The sequence below is a fragment of the Rhopalosiphum padi genome, chromosome 1 (assembly GCF_020882245.1).
Source record: "Rhopalosiphum padi isolate XX-2018 chromosome 1, ASM2088224v1, whole genome shotgun sequence".
NCBI lineage: Eukaryota > Metazoa > Arthropoda > Insecta > Hemiptera > Aphididae > Rhopalosiphum > Rhopalosiphum padi.
The window spans coordinates 21,011,628-21,029,962 of record NC_083597.1 but is presented as its reverse complement, the minus strand read 5'-3'; the positions used below and the strand labels follow the sequence as shown (position 1 = coordinate 21,029,962).

Sequence of the window (18,335 nt, the reverse complement as noted above, 5' to 3'; positions counted from 1 at the left end):
TATTATTATTTATTATCAATCAAAAATCGGAATATCCTGGGCTGCAGTATACGTACATTCCAAATATATGTACCCGGAAGCCAATTTACGTATGTTTTAAAAGTACATGGGCCGCAATTTACATTGTATGTGAATATGAACTTTTTAGGGAGACGCAATTTAACGACTCCGATAGAAGATGATGAGTCATCAGTCATCACTGCAGCACGTATTTGAGGGGAGGGGGCGTTTACCCCAATTGCCCCCCCCCCCAAAGTCCGTATTTTAGTCTATCTTAGTATGTATCTTATAACTTATAAGTAGGGATGAGAAGTTATAGGAGGAAAAATTGTCAAAATATGCATGAAAAAAAAACGAAAATATGCATAACGTTTTTGATTATAAGTAAAAATGAAAAAAAAAATTACGACTTCTTGTTATAACGTCTGTATATCTAAAAAAAATTATAAATTTTTGTAAATATTGTGACACTCATATTTAATTTTTAATTATTTTTTATACCTGTAAATTTGTTGCATTGGACAACTAGAGCTTTTAAGATTGTCAACGTGTAATCGACGACGAGTGTCCGAGAGGATATTGGTATATTTTTATTTTAGTATAATACCTATTTGATTAAAATATTTAATTTAAGTATAATCTTCAATAATATTAACTAAATATACATTTACATTTAGGTAATTAAAATTAAAATGAGCAGCTTTTGAGTTATTAAGGTATTTTAAAGATTATTAGATATTATGATGTGTAATGTGTTGTAAAATTGCAAATATATCATTTCTTTTCTATTTTGTAATTCAATTATAATCGTTTAAATATTTAAATTAGTTTATTATTTAACTTAATTATTATTTGTGTATAATAATGTAACTTTTTTAATTAAAATTTTTATATGAAACTATCCAAATAAATGTTAAAATGTTATCTCATCAGATTATATTTATAATAATGATTCAAACATTCTCTTAACAAAAATTATTCCTAGTACCTACATTTAGAGATTAGAATAAAAAATTTAATGAATAGCACACTTTTAAATCATAGGTCAATACTATGATAAAAATTTAAATTTTTGTTAAGAATAAATTGGGATTTGTACACCTAATCTTTGATAAAAATGTGATAATAATGATGTAGTCCAAAGACCGCAGTCAGACTGAAGGGAAGAAACGCACATTATAAACATTTGGAATTATAATAAAAGCATTAAAGCCATAAAATATTTATTTAAACATTAAACATTAAACATTAAACCACTCGGATCTTTAAAAAAACTACGTTGAAAAAATATTAAATAAATAAAAAATTGATACCTAATAGTATTTAAATTATAAATTATTTAAAATAAGTTTTTTTTTAAATGTTAGGTATACTTGATTAATATTTTTTTTTACTTTTAATAACTAAAGTTATTCTCTTGATTTTCGAGTTTATGAGATCAAAGTTTGTGTAGTATTTTTGCATCAATTCTGTGTTAATTGGCATTTCAACACTAATTGTATTGCGATGAACATGGAAAGCCCAAACGGAGAATTTGACGGATCTGTAGCACTGGTAACAGGAGGTGGACAAGGACTTGGTTTCGCGATTGTCGACGAGCTACTAAAAAACGGTGCATATGTAAGTAACAGACTATAATAAGAAATAACAATAAAAAACATAAAAAAAACCTATTCTTTTTATTGTGTGAAATGTAGTGCTTTAAAAAAGAATAATTTTGGTGGCACAAAAATTATTGTCGGACAATTGCTGTCATGTTTAAATATAAGTTGCGTTTTCGCGTGACGTCATAGAATCACACTGTCCGATATACAGCATGTATTTAAAATACACTGTGATATTTATTTATCGTGATTAAAATAACTATAGAGAAAAATTGATTTAAAGAATAAGTTACTAAAGTACATTTATAAAAAGGTTATAAATTTCTTTAGATAATCATATTATATTGCTTTTATAGTATTAAAATTTGTTTCAGGGTAGTTTATAGGAAACACAAAAGATAAAAATATATAAAATTAACTTATTAAATAATATTATATACTGTACACTGTTATTTAAATTTTAAATTAATATGTTATTATAATTTATAATATAAGAACTAAAATAAATATGTAAAAAAAACCTCACAATAAAATGTATTAATTCAAACAAAAATACATATTATATTATGCGTAAATGCGTAATTGAATTATTATAATTATTGCTAGTTATATTATATTTTTAGATAAATCTTGAATATCTTTTTAGTACATTTTATTGTAAGGTTTTTTTTTTGACGACGCGCGTAAAACGCGGTTTATATTTTAATATGGAAGCAATTGTCCAACAATAATTTTTATGTCACCACAATTATTCTTTTTTGAAGCTCTATATTTTCACACAATAAAAAAAATTAGTATATTTTTTAGTTGTATAGTCCTTAAATATAAAGTATAAGGTTCCTTATAAGTTACGCATAATAAAATTTAAAAATTGAAAATTATAAATAGAAATACATAAACTTGTTTTTTCTTTTTTATAGACATTTGAAGCTTAAATTTGAACAAAATTCGATTTTAAGCAAACAATAATACATTTTTTTATTTTGTAATTCAAAAATATTTTTCTTATTGTAATATATTTATAATAAGATTGACATAAATTCATCATGTATCCATTAACTGAAATCAAAATGTAACATTTTTTTATAATAATTCTAATTATCCGATAATAAAAAATATTTATAGGTAGTTAAAATATGAAAAAAATTAAGATCTTAGATTTGTTAGATTTGAATTTATTTTTTAATTGAAAATTTTATTAATATCGAACGTAGGTACTCATAGTTGAAACATATGTGGTATGTGATAAGAGAATAGTGTTTTAATACATTATATTTTTAGTAGGTATTTGATGCTAATGTGAAATATATTGGTTGCAAATATAATTCTTTCGCTAATAAGTGGCGTCAACTTTTTGACTTTGAATTCATAGAACAATAAAGATAACTTATCGAGCGATAAGACCAAATTCTTATAGTTCTAATATTCAAATGAAAGTTGTGTTTATTCTGTTTGGTTTAGTTTAAAGTTAAAGTTATAACAATACACAATTTCAAAACACTTAACACTCGAAAACTTAATAGAAAATCAGGTAAGTTATCCTAAAAACAACTAATAAATTGAAAAAATTCTAATTTAAATAAAAAAAATGTAGACAAGTGGATATTGCTCTGCAGTAGGTACATAAAGCGTTAAGTGAATCACTGTAATGGGTGTGTTAAATTTGAATTCAATGATTCGAAGACTGTCTGTCGGAGACCGAAGTGTCAGCCTATAGTATAATAAATATACTTCATGTTATGTTTTTATATAACTATATTTAAGTCATTTCTTTTACTTTTAGTATTACGGTAGATTGGTGTTATTGTGTATAACAAAACTGATTATAATGAAATATACGTAAAAGTTTAAAGTCCCCACGAATTGTCTTTAAATCATAACAAAATAATTGCCATCGTTATTTATCTTTAAATAAGTAATTTCGTCCAAAATTAAACTACAAATGTCTATAAAAAATAATTTCCTTTATATATTTATTAGATTTTATGGTTTCAGTATAAACTACTAATGAGCCAATGAGATATCTTATATTACAATTTCAAAACGTAAATATAAAAAGAAAAGTTTTTATGAATTTCTAACTACAAAATATAGTTGACGAATTTCGTGATTTTGAAAAATGATGTAAACATTTGAACTTCAAATGGATATATAATTGTAATTATGTATTTTTTAATTTTTATACTGATACGAAAAAAAATATGTGGGATCTTACATTAAATTTCCAAAAATTTTAACCTAGTGAATAATTTTTATCTGCATTTATATAATTTATAAAAAAAATACTTAATTACAAGTTCAATTTGAAATACATACAATTTTTTTACGTTTATAATGTAGATTGTCTAAATAGTTTATAATGCAATATTTTATATATCTATTTAAACGTGTTGCTTATATATAAACTATAAAATAACTTTCCATCATTTATGTTAAATCGTCTTAAATATATTATTTATTATAATTTAAAAATAACTTTTTACACATTAATTTTCTTGCTATTTATTTTTTTCAAGGTGTCACTATTAGATATTAACGAAGCAATAGGAAACAAAGCGATCAGTGAATTAGAAATCAAATACAAATTGTCTTCAAGTAGATTATTATTCATAAAGTGTGATGTTACCAATAAAATCGAATTCGAAGGTAAATATTCTTCTCAATGATTTTTGTCATGTAAACATTTAACATAATAAATTACAATTTATGTAAAACCCAGAACATTGATTAATTTTTTACATGTATATTTTTAGACTCTTTTAAGAAAACTATTGAAAATTTTGGAAAAATAAATATTGTTGTTAATAATGCTGGTATCATGAGCAAGTATATTACTTCGTGGGAGCTAGCCATCGATTTAAATTACGTAAGTAGGCAAACACATATACCTACCTAGGTAGGTACCTAAATCGTGTATCAGTAATATCTTTGTATTTCCATAAGATTTTTCATTTTAGTTCAATTAACAATTATACTTATAATAAGGATGATCGAAAAACATAATAGATTAGTTCTAATTGTTTTATTACTTTTAGTAGTATCAGATGAATATTTTTTATACCACTATTATATTATAGAAAGCAGTAGTCCATGGTACCATACTAGGTCTCAAATACATTGAAAACAAGGTGGATAGAAACTCAGCAGTAATTAATGTAGCATCAATAGTTGGACTATCCAACACTGTCTTGCCCATGTACCAATCGACCAAAAGAGCCGTTATTGAATTCACAAAATGTATTGGAGTGAGTCTTGAGTATATCTTGAATATTTTGATTACTGGCAATTGCAATGAATATTTATTATGACTAATACACGTAGGAACTTTTAAATTTATTTTTAATATGAACACATTTTGTATGCGTTTCAAGTGTTCGTTCAATACAAATGCAAACGGAAATAACATTAGAGTTATGGCCATTTGTCCCGGCCCTACGTTTGACGGATTTGATAACAACATTGATGAGAAAAACTCTCTAGAGCACGAAATTAAGGAATTAATAACCAGTGGTGAAAAAACTCCAAATCCGAATAGAGTAATAATAATACAGAGGTAATGCATTCCATACAATTATACGTTAGTGTATTATACGAATAAGTAGATACTATAAAAAAATCTTAAATAATTAAAAATTTATATTACAGTACTGACTACTTTAAAACTGCATTTATTCACGTTATGAAAAACGGCCAAAGTGGAGATATTTGGATAGCTGAAAATAAAGAGCCTGCGAGACTTACACATTTCTACACTCAATATTAAATATCGACTTCTAGTTGAATTTAACTTTGTAACTTCTATAAATTATGATAAAATATTTATTAAATTAGATAGGTATAGTAAAAATTAATTATATAGAACAATCTAATTAAGTTTAATCACAACTATGTGCAACTTTGTTACTTATACGTTACAAATGTTAATATTACAGACTACAGTTATAACTTTTAACTTATAAGTAATAATATACATAGGTATTTTACAAGTTTTATTTTTTTAATTTAAATACCTAGCTTCCTACATTATTAAAATTGTATACATTAAATAATAATATTTTTTCTATTAATGTTTATATCTAAGTATTATTATACATATTAGGCTGCAACTTGTTTGCGCACATTTTTTATTTTTTACCTGAAAATCAGAACTTGTTTGGGCACACGGTAATATTAAATGTATAATTGGTTTGCGCACATCGCAATTGTTATAATTCTAAAAATACAATCGAAAACAGGATTAAAAATGACATCAAACAATCAAAATATAAATAATTATCGTCAAAATAAAACAATAGAATCAGTTGAACATCGTATAAACTTATAAACAAAATATAAATCTAGTGTGAAATAGATGAAATTAAATATTTGCAAATAATGGAAAACTGTTATTACGGAAAATAATAGATACGTAGGTAATTCGTATGGCCAAATTAAATATAACATATTCCATCTATTAAAATTAACAATTATTAATAAGCAAGTATTAAAATGCAATTTTAACTTAAACAGGTATTAAATATTAACAATTATTATTTAGTGATAAGCAAGTAAGTAACTGGATACATCCATAGATAATCCTAAACCTAAGACTGTAAGGGTGAAAGAAAATGTGACATTTTCGTGTGTAAATACTTTTAAAGAAGTATTAACTATAAACAATTATTAATTAACGAATATTAACATGCGAGGCACATAAAAGGTTACTGAGCAAACCATATTGTGTATGGTTTAAGGCTCAACTGTTCCCAAACGAGTGGTAATTTTGCATGCAAACAAGTTGTGTTTTTGGTATTTGTGCGCAAACCAGTGCCGCCCCATATTAAAATGACAACCTATAATTTATGTGTTGGTTGAATTTATTTTTACCGACATTTTAAAAAGTCATTGTATATATAAATAAAATATAATTTTATACGTTAAAAGATCCAAATTGACCAAATTACTCAAGAATAATATTTTTAAATTACAGCAAAATAACTAAAACATTTGAACTAAAAAATTGTCGGTGATTTTAACGAATATTGTCAAAATTTGAACCTCAAACAATTACAAAAAAAATCATGACCGTGTATTTCAAATATTTTTATATTCCTAATAAGAATTACATATACTAAAAAATATATTAAAAATGATAAATACCTAAAAATAGTCAAAATTGAGTGTAGAAAATGATAATTTAGTAACAGTGAAATACTTTGCTGCTACAATTAATTATTATTAAATTTTGATTACAAAAAAGAAAAACTAAAATCGTCAGATAAGAGCCGTTATGATTATTATGCGTAAATATTGTATTTCGCAAACTTTAAATTCAAAATAAATATTTGTGGATTCACTGTTCGATTAATATTTTTTTTTCTATTTTTTAATAGTATTGGGGGTTTTTAATATTAACCCTCCAAAAGTACAAACTAAATCTAATTTATTAACAGAAATCACCCTCAAAGTTTAAGATCAAAGCATTTTTTCTACGATTCAACGTACCTATACCTACACATACAATAAAAAATAACTCACACATCATTATAAAATCAGCACATTTGTCGCTCTGCCTCAAGGACATGGAAGAAAAAAGATTAAAAAATAGTATAATAATCATAAATATTTGATATATTTGAACTGTAACTTCCTCTGAAGTTTTTTCCTTTAAAACGAAAACAAAAGCAAATAAATCTTTTTGACATCTGTCACCAATACATATTCAAATCATTAATATAATTGGATTTGAAATTCTAACGCACTATTTATACTATAAAGTCGTCCAACTTATAAAGAACTTAAAGAAAACCAAAAATTCAAAATCCTAATAATTTTGTATTATTCAAAAATGACTAATGAGACTTCAATAAGCATACTTTTTAAGTCCATTATCTGTATTGTCACCAAACATTACTAAAATCAGTTTACACAATACATATTAATTCATACAAGCATACCCAATGAAAATAATGTCGATTATGACTATACAAAAAATGTAAATAGCAATTATCAATTATGTATACAATATATTTTAAGACTAAACGATTGGTACCTAAATTATTTAATTTAAACAAGGTAATATTAGTTACACTAATCGTATAACATGACGTCGACTTTCTCTGTCTCTCCTCACGTAGTCACGAATTTATAAGTAGTTCACATTTAAGTCTTTGAAATTACATATTACGATTTTATTATAATTGTACACAAGTTTATTATTTTTAAAACAAAAGATACCTTATTAAAAAAAGACTAAAAATAAACAGTTATAAAATTTAATACATTCCAAAATTATTAATAAAATGAACCATTCCTATAAAATAATAGAAAATAATTGTTACAACATACAGTATTGTTGTAACAAGTATTAATGGTAATTTAAAGTGCACTTTAAAAATTGAATCACATGATATAATTTTAAATGTTAAAATATATCACCTGGTATTTGGTTAATCTAAAATTTAAAAAATGAGTATAGTTAAAAATTATAATAATATTAAAATTCGTCTTTTATATTTGAATTTATTGGTGATATAAATTTATTTAAACGTGATAATAAAGGCAGTTCACTCCAAAATTTATACTCCTTCTCTAATGGATTTTTTATAACTTTTGGTTGGACTGAATCTATGTGAAGTAAAACTGATTCTCCAATAGAAGTAAATACTGGCCAAGCTTTTCCATTGTCCGTTCCATCAATAGTAAGTATTCTAGAACAAATAATAATTTTGTCAGTGTGTATTTTTTTTAATTTTAATAGGTATACCTACAAAAGTATACAACTATAAATAATGAATGCAGTTTATTTTATCTTATTCAAAAATTGAATTATTTGATGACTATTAAGTAACTTATACAATAAAGTTATAAAATATATTTTTAATTTTATTCTGACTTTTAAATATAACTTAAATAAATAAATATTATACTCACTTAGATGATGCAAACTTGACCCAAATATTAACCATAAGCTTTGACATTTCTATATCTTTGTCACCTAATCCTTTGGGATTCAATTCCTTCAATGAAAACAAACTAATCAATTCATCAGCATGACTTACTCCAAGAGACTTTTTACAATCGCCATAATATTGGTTGAATGAAAACTCATTTTGATAATCGAATAAATAAAAATAGACTGGTGAAGTTAATTTAATGCTCATGTCCATGGTACACGTAATAAAAGTGCCGTCTCCGATCATCTATAATTAATTATTTAAAAAATGTATTTCAATGTTTAAAAAAATTGCTTTATTTATAAAATTATATATAATATAATACTTTAACTGCATCCAAATGCGAATCGCTCTCTATTTTTCCCGATGGAAAATACTTTTCAATGATCCGATTATTAATTTCGTCCATATGTTTAGGCAATGACATATGTTTGTACATTAATAAAATAGGCAACAGGCGATTACTATCAGTAGACAGTTCCGGGTATTGAAGTGAAGTTTCGTTGAATAGAGCTGAAAATATGAATTAAAAATTTAGGGATAGATTGACAAACCTGGAAATCAGGAATTTTCCCAATCGACTTATCTATATTTTAATTAATAATTTTGTTTTGTAAAGTCACATTTTATAGATACAACCAAAATATTTATTATTTACTTTAAAATTGAACAAATTAACCGAAGAAGATATGATTATACAATTTATCTATTTAAAAAGTATAGTATGAAATTCAAAGTGATGCATATCAACAATAAGCATTTGCATACAAGTAATCTTATGAATCCTTAAACTCAGGTGAATAATGTTTTAAAGTTTAATTAAAATTGACCACGTGTTTGACATGCTTTAAATTGTTTTTAAAATTACTTAAATATTTAATTTAAAACGATGTAATTTGCGAACACTGATTTTTAATTTTTAAAGTTGTTTTAATATTAACAATTTACAATATGGAGAGTTTTGACTTACAGTCGAAATTTTCTAGTTAAAGATATATTAGAAAATGATGGGCAAAATGAATTAAAACAAACAATGAAGTTATCGAACAATTGAAAAGTAAGAGTAATTGTGTCAATATTGATTGAAATTGCTTCGCTATTAAGTGTCAAGTGTTTTAAAATCTTTGAAAGAATTATAATAATTTATTAGGTAATTGTTAGATATTATGTATAGCATTGAAGTATTCAATTAAGAAATTAAAAGTTTCAAATTAATTTATAACTTGTAAGTTATAAATGTTTACTGTGTTTGTATATTTTATTATTTAATACCAAACGTATAATATAGTTATATTGTAAGTGCATTAGTACTGATGAAGAACATTTTGTTTACTAAACAATAAAATAAAAAAGGCTATTGTTGGCAGCTTAAATTTGTATTCCATAAGCCGAAAAATTTTACCAATCTAGTCCTTTAATACTTCATATTATTTTCTAACATTATTTGAATTTTAATATGCTTATAGCCAGAGACTAAAATGTGTATACAATACAAAATTAAAAAGTGTGTAGAAGTAATAATAATCAAATCATAAACTTTTGAATATTTAAATTTTATTACTACTATTGATTATAACGTAACGTTAACCTATTGTACTTAATTATTATTAACGTTATGATTTTATTTTAAATTGGGTACGTGATATGTCTAGATGTCTAGTGATAAAGACTTTACCAGACAATGTCTGGTTAAGTTAAACTTTACCGTAAAGTAGAATTTAAATGCTAATCAATCTTGAATCTCAAAACTTGGAACATTGGAACCAACATCACTTAATTTTACACGAAATAAATAATTAATACATATAATTATCATAGAATTTTAATGTTAAATTAATGATTTATTTTAATTTCCAGTAGTAATCTATCTTGTATTAAATGTTCAAAAATGTTTACCAAATGATTTTTTTAACAGCAATCATAGAAAAAAATTTGAAGATTTTTCATACCAAAAATATCTCAAAAAGAGTTAAAATACATTTCATCGTACTATTTGTACTTATTACCTATGCTTTTTTTTTAAGTACAATGTCTTTAAAATCTACATAAAATATAAAATATCTATACTTTGTTTATGAATTCATACTTTATGACCTAAAATAATAAACCTAAATGTAATTAATACATTGTAGCTAAAATACAAATCTAAATTATGGCACATGATTTTTTTGCCCAAAATAACAAATATGAAGAGTAAAAATATTTCATACGTGACAAATTAATACAAATTTTAAACAATTAAAAATAAATTATAATTTATAGAACTCTAACAACTAGTTAAAAAGTAATTTTAAAAGTAACTATAAGGTAAATAAGAATTATTTATAAATTAATCTACATATTTTGATAAAATTCATAATAAACGTAAAAGTTTTAAGTCTCCGCCAATGTTTTTAAATCATTATAAAATAAATGTATAATTATTCATCGAATAAATATGTAATTTCGTCCAAATTTGAAATACAATAAATATCTATATTTTTAGATTTTTAGTTTCAGTATGCATTTACCATATTGTACTACATTTTTTTCCTTTTACTAAAAAATTTAACATTTTACAATTTTTCATTATTTATAACTAATTTAGATATAAACATTTTTTTCAAGAATATTGTTATTTTAATAATTTAAAATTATTTAAATACCATATTATCAAAAAATCTAATAGTTAAAGAAGTTGATGGCTAATGAATGGGGAATAGTAAGTTCCTACACGAGAGTAGCAGGTAAACGGTAAACAATTACATACGTTAGTTCCTATACGGTAAAAACCAGGTACACGGCGGAAAAAATTAAACATGTGTATACGAATTTTTAAAAATAAACAAATTATGATTAAAAAATATAATAAAAATCACATAGCGCATTGTCACAAATAAATATAATATAATAATAAGTAAAAACCGTAGTTCGAACTTATTGAGACATTCTGGTACTAAAATACATTTTAGTGCCACAGCACCAACAGGCCAATAATAATAATAAAATAATATAATAATTTCAATTTTTTATTGAAACTTTATACGCTGGTAGGTATAGCTAACTAATATACATTCAAATATACTCCATTTAAAGCAAAACCTATACGAAATTACGGGAAAATACGACAGGTTACAAGCTGATAATAATATCCCGACTCGACGTAGGGCGAAAGATAAAATATTTTATTATCTGTATTTTTTGACATACAAAATATTTATTTTAATAATAATAATATTAATTAAAAATAATTAATATTCATACTCGTATTATTATATTATATTTATTTGTGACAACACCCTATGCGATTTTTATTATATTTTTTAATTGTCATATATTTATTTTTGAAAATTCGTATATACATAGTATGCACATTTTTCGGCCGTATAGGTTCTAACGTATGTATTTTTTGTACCTGCTACTCTCGTGTAAGAACTTACATTCGCCCCAATGAATATCTTGTATTAAAAAAACTTGTTTTAACTAAATAGTCAAGGCCTCTTCGATCTTCTTTTATCCATCAACCAAAAACCGGTTTCTGTACTCAAACTTGCTAACTGCAGTTATAGTACGCAATAACTTAGTCTATGAAATATTTATAATAAAATATATTCTAGTTTTATAATATTATACTTTAATATTTATGGGATCACAGTAAAATTTAAATCACTATATAAGCTAATAAATTATGTGGTGTTCTTCTTTATTTTTTGGATTATTGTTTATTTTGAAATACATATTCATTAATTAAAATAGTACTACAGTATAGTTAACGCATTGATATAAAATAAGCCAAAAATATAGTAATTTTACTTACATGCAGCAAATATACCACCTTCGTTCGAATTCAAACCAATAATAGTCGGTACAAAAGATTCTTGTTTAAAGTCAGTAAATGGATGGTTACATAGGAACGATTCTTGATTTAAATCGCACGATTCAACCACAGGTGGAAATATTATACATGGATGATTAATCCACTCCTGAAACATAAAATATTTTAATTTTACTTTAAGTATAATTATTAATTAACATAGTTAGGTATCTAACCTAACCTTATCCATAATATACATAGAAAACGGGCATGGACCAATTGCGCCTAAAACAAAATTTTCGTTTAGGGTTAGGATACCAATTGCTCTTGTATAATATTGTATACTAAAATGCTTGTAAATTAAAACTTATTTATTGATCGATTGATTACTGATTTAAGTGACTGGGTGTTTTATAACAATATCGGGAATTTTATGAAACGAATTATAATGTAATATAACTGGTATTTAATTTTGAATAATTAATGATCTAAAAATAACTTGTACGATGCAAAAAAAAAATTTTTTATTTATTTATTTTACTTATTATTATATAAATGACACAAATTCAATTATATATTAATATACACATAAAAAATCGGTTAATGTTTTCATTTATTATATAATAATTATAAGTTATAATTTATAATTATAACTAACTAATATATTTTCCTTAGGTATTGTAAAATGTTTTGAGCGCAATTGGTAAACTGCCTAGAAAACGTACTATAATATGTCTATATACACTGTCATGTTTTATTCACGTAAACGCAAAAGTATTTATTTCATTTTTAATTATAAATCAAATACCTACCAATAAAATAAACTTAATAAACTGTTTCCAAATTGTATATAGTTCGATATTATTATTGTATTATTAATAACATTTAAAACATAAAATACCGTGTTGAGACTGGGGGCCCCATAATTTGGTACGGACAGGGGCCCACCGGGAAAATCCCGATTTCCCAATAGGCCTATCCGCCCCTTTAAGGATATGAGCATTTTTTAATGTTTTACATTGAAATATTTTTTATTGTAATCGGTATTCCGCTTGATAGTAAAACAACAATACGTCAATACAATACAATAATGCGTGCAAAGTAAAGATTGCACAGACAGGAAAGATAAAGGCGTCCTCGGGTCACAGAGATACAATACTCACGATAAATTTATTATGAAGTTCGACAATATAATTAGCTGGGAGTTGTTTTAAACAGCTTAATATTTCTTCGGAAGTATTGAAATGACATCCAGCGATAGTAGCAACTGCCTCCGTACGCTTACGAATTAACCCAGGTGGAGAAACAGCCCAACGACACATTGGTGTACCACTCTGGAGTATGGCTTTATGGAACAGGCCTTTACTCATCGGCGATAACATGTGATAACCAGTACTGGCACCGCCCGCGCTTTCGCCGAATATTGTTACCTGGCTAGGATCACCGCCAAAATTAGCAATATTTTCTTGAACCCAACGTAATGCCATGACTTGATCTTTTAATCCATAGTTACCTGGTATCACGTCGTCTTCGGTGCTTATAAATCCTAAGTAATAACAAATTATTTTTATTAAATATTAATTTCAAAACAGTTTATAGTTAAGCGTAAACAAATCTAACCAAATAATCCAAGTCTATAGTTTATAGATACAAAAACAACATCTTTATCCATAAAATATTCAGGTCCATATATGTTTGATCCACTATGACCAGCAAGAAATCCTCCACCGTGTATCCAAAACATTACCGGAAGTTTTCCATTAACATTTGGTGTGTAAACATTTAAATATAAACAGTCTTCCTCGCCAAATGTTAAGTGTTTAATTGACGAAAAGAAATGGTTATTTTGCGTACACATATTTGATTCTTTTGTGGCATCTAAAATACCCTCCCACGAATCTACTTTTTCTGGAGGCTACAATAAATTATAAGATATTATTATCAACATTTTATTGTATCTCATCCAAAATTTCAATAAAATTTACCTTAAATCTAAGTTCATCTATTGGCGGTTTTGCATATGGTATAGCGGTAAAAGAATAAAAATCTCGGCCATCTCTCGATTTTAAATTTTGTCCTCTTATTGCACCATTTGTAATCCTTACTACTGGATTACAAGTTACAGCACTCAAAAATAGAATGCAAGTAATAGAAACTGCCCACATTTTCAAACTAAACATTAATGAATTCTCTAATTAATTGATATTTATATATAATATTTATTTATATACATCCATATTTTCAAAAAAATAATTTTCTTCACAATTTACAAAATAAAGTAAATTAGTATCACCATAAGTCATAAGATATTCCTTAAATAGAATACAAAATATAAATATTGAAAACATGGCCGTTAAGTATACTTAAAAATTTCAAAAATTAGAATTTGAATAAATTTCTTTGAGTGAAAAAATGGAATTGAATATGCTTGACACTACGTATGTAAAAATACATTTTAATTCCGTAATAAATACAATATTAGGGGAAGAGAGATTGGGATAATTTAAGATTAATCTAACCTAACACAACATTGATGATGAATTATTATATTAATAGAGGTATAAAATTATTTAATCAACTGCCTTCGGGTATTAAACTAATTGACAACAATAATAAATTTAAGTTACTTATTAAAAATATAATCAAACGATTATTCTCATTATTATTAATTTGTTTAAATATGGTATTATTACCATTATTTATTATTATTATTATTTTTACTATTATTATTATTAAGTCTTGTGAAATTTGCAATTTAAACATATAAAATAAATTGTGATGGTCTCCCTACTTACCACAAGCTTTACTTACAGGGAATATGTATCAACATACATATTAAAAATACAATTTATCTACCTATATTATGTATATAAAGGTAAATAAAGATTATAATAATATATAATTATAATATATTATTATTATATTATTTATATATAATTACCTATGTTATAAAGTTAAAAATAAATAAAAAAAATAAAATAAAATAAAGTCTGAAGTATAATTATAAGCACTATTAAAATTAAAATATAAATTATTGCAACTAAAAATGAACTATTAACATATAATAAATTAATTCACACTGATAATTATTATTAAATAATAATTATAATTAAAAAGTATTAAAAATACATTTTTTTTATATTTTAATTACCCGATTCAAAATTTAATAGGAATCAGTGTTCAAAGAATGATATGAAAATACATAAATAATATATTTTATTCATACATAGTTATACATACTCACGTAGTCACATGTAAACATTCACACTGAATAATGAAATATAAAGACGAAGGATAAAACGACTCCGTTGCTGTCACGACCCCAACTAACTACATTCTGATGGCATTCTTATTTAAACGTAAAATAACAAAAACTGGGGAGTTTAGAGCAGGTGCCAAAAAATCATTGAGCCTTAGGCACTTCAGGTGTGCTAACAAAATTAAAGAAAATCCTATTTAATCCTAATAAACAACTAAAATAAATATAAGCTAAAATATTATTATATTTTATTTTATCTTCCAATTTTTACTAAAAAAAAAAATAAGTGCCAACTACTTGAATTAATTTTGATTTCATTACATGTTCCTATATTTTATGTAGGAATACAAAATAATAAATATAAATAATATAATATTTCTTTTGGTAAGTATTTCACCATAGATACACATATTTTGATAAGAGAATTAAAATAACTTACTAAAGTTAAAATTTTTCTTTCTTTTGAATGAATTATAAACCTTACTAATGTAGCTACTAGATAAGTATTAATAACAACTAATATTGTTTGTGTTGTGTTATCTAGTTAAACAAATTAAAAGATAAAAGATAAATGTCACTATTATGCAGCTCTAACATTATTAATAGGGGAAAAAATTGAACAATAATAATAAACTCACAGACACACTTTTACAAAAATAAACTTACAATTTAATCAATTAAACATTTATTTCATCAAACATAACAATATAATGCAAACGTAATAGATACAGGATATGTTTAAAACTTTAATTATTACAACTTTACAAGCCTTTTAAATTAACAAAAATAGTTTAATTTAGGAATTGTTAAAAAAAAATATTATTATTATTATTTAGGTAGTTAACTGTTAATGGCTTATTTTAATTTGTATATATTTCCAAGGTTTTTAAAAGCAATCTATGACAAAAAAAAATGTAACATTATATAATAATAATAAAATACCTACATGTACAAATATAATTGCTCATAAACAATAATCTCAAAAGTAAATATAAATTTAAATATAGTTAGTACCTAAATGGGTAAATCATTATAGTATTCTACTTACTATTATCGAGTTGTAAACCGTGTAGTTGCCGCTTTCGTACTGAACTACTGAAGCCCTTGAGTAGTAGCGTTGGCACTATGATGTACTTAGAACAGTTTGTAGATACCTGCATCATTGTCGACGACGGCCAACGATTGTCTGATTGAGAAAGAAACTTGGTCTTACCCGTCCCATATCTCGATTAAAATTAGTTGATAAAACTAAAGACATTAGCCGCATTATACCTTCATTTTTCAATCCGTTAGATCATTCATTATTTTTTTTACATTCGAAGCAGAGCGATGAATATATATATTTTTTTTAATTTCTGTATAATCACTTTCAACAATTATTTAAACTAAAATACACATCCGAGGAACTATACAATATATTAATGTAATAAATTATATTGTTAGATTAGTGGTTTCCAAACTGTTAATCACGGTATCCTATGGAGCACCACACCAAGCCCATACAAAAATAAAAATATAAATACAATCAAATGTAATAATTTTTTATTAATCTCGATTTGAATTTTTTAAATGTAATTTGATTATATTCGTAGTCATCGAACACTACTCACCGCATAAATTCAATTAACATTACACGCATGACTTCCTGGGATCGGCTTTGTTCAGTTTTGTCAACTTTTGTACTTTTACACCGTTGATATTTTTCTAAGTTGAACGACCTTTAAATTGATTATTAATAAAAACTAGTATTTAAATGGACAAAAATATTATTACTTCTATAATACTGCAATGAATTAAAAAATAATAAATATGTAAGCTGGGAAATATAATTCTATATAATAGTTACTTAATACAGCACAATTAAATTTTGGTAGGAAGAGCCCTTTTAATTCTCATAAATACAATAAGTTAATAACTGTACAGATTGCATTCCTATTATAATGGATTATAATTTATAACCTAGGGAGAAGTGTCATAACATCAACATATTGTTATGTACCCTGTATTTTTAAAGCCATGTTGACAATATATTTTAATTGGCATGAGTTTCAGGTGAACTATTAAAAATAGAATTTAGTTCTAATGCAGTGTTTCCCAATATTTTTGGCACTGGGAGCACGGGCTACTTGAAAAACTTTCGATAGGTCACTAACCATCTCGATTTAAGGGGAACCATTTTAATTTGCATTATATTTTATAAACTTATTTTAACTGTTTCTTTATAACTATTTTATTATAATTAATGCATTTTTGAACTTGGCATTTATTTATATGTTTTAGAATTCTCGTATAGATATTATATACAGGAAGGTAAGCAATAGCAATATACTGTGGTTCAATACTATAAAACGTATTTCATCATTTAAATAACTATTGTTTGGCCACATATAATTTTTTATACTTTTTTTATGTGCCTAAATAAAAAAATATAAAAATACAAATATTATTATTCAATGAAAATGTCGTCTCTAAAGTGCTTCATTTTTTAATTACATCAAAAAAGCTAATCAGTTTTGTCAAGAACCTTTTTTTTTACTTTGAACTTTTATAAATAAGTAATTATATACTTAAAACTTAATACCGAACTAACTATAGAATTGAATAAACAGTTTGTGGATTCGTAGTACAAATAGCTTAAAATTAATTTAAATAATTTAAAAAATTTATTAGCCGTAATTATTTTATTTAGTTTTTCCCGATAATTTTTAAAAGTACTAGGAATTTTTTCTTTTGATCAAAATTCA

At 24.7% G+C, this 18,335-nt stretch overlaps 2 protein-coding genes across 5 annotated transcripts; one reads left to right on the top strand and one right to left on the bottom strand.

The window, feature by feature from the left end:
• The first annotated feature begins 1,040 nt into the window (after positions 1-1,040).
• LOC132931920 (15-hydroxyprostaglandin dehydrogenase [NAD(+)]-like) lies at positions 1,041-5,590 on the top strand. Its single transcript, XM_060998008.1, has 6 exons — positions 1,041-1,620; positions 4,121-4,250; positions 4,358-4,470; positions 4,682-4,849; positions 4,976-5,157; positions 5,250-5,590. Exons 1-6 carry the CDS (start codon positions 1,507-1,509, stop codon positions 5,365-5,367), a joined length of 825 nt encoding a protein of 274 aa, XP_060853991.1. The 5' UTR covers positions 1,041-1,506; the 3' UTR covers positions 5,368-5,590.
• Positions 5,591-7,589: 1,999 nt separating this feature from the next.
• Positions 7,590-16,797, bottom strand: LOC132931919 (juvenile hormone esterase-like). 4 transcript variants are annotated; one of them, XM_060998005.1, is made up of 8 exons: positions 16,640-16,797; positions 14,318-14,504; positions 13,953-14,247; positions 13,496-13,878; positions 12,336-12,501; positions 8,865-9,052; positions 8,517-8,785; positions 7,590-8,293 (listed from the first exon to the last, which is right to left on the bottom strand). In XM_060998005.1, exons 2-8 carry the CDS (start codon positions 14,495-14,497, stop codon positions 8,080-8,082), a joined length of 1,695 nt encoding a protein of 564 aa, XP_060853988.1. In that variant the 5' UTR covers positions 14,498-14,504; positions 16,640-16,797; the 3' UTR covers positions 7,590-8,079. The 4 variants fall into 4 exon arrangements, with proteins under 4 accessions (XP_060853988.1, XP_060853989.1, XP_060853990.1 ...); XM_060998006.1 differs by lacking the exon at positions 16,640-16,797 and adding an exon at positions 15,577-15,736; XM_060998007.1 differs by lacking the exon at positions 16,640-16,797 and adding an exon at positions 15,573-15,733.
• Positions 16,798-18,335: the final 1,538 nt, after the last annotated feature.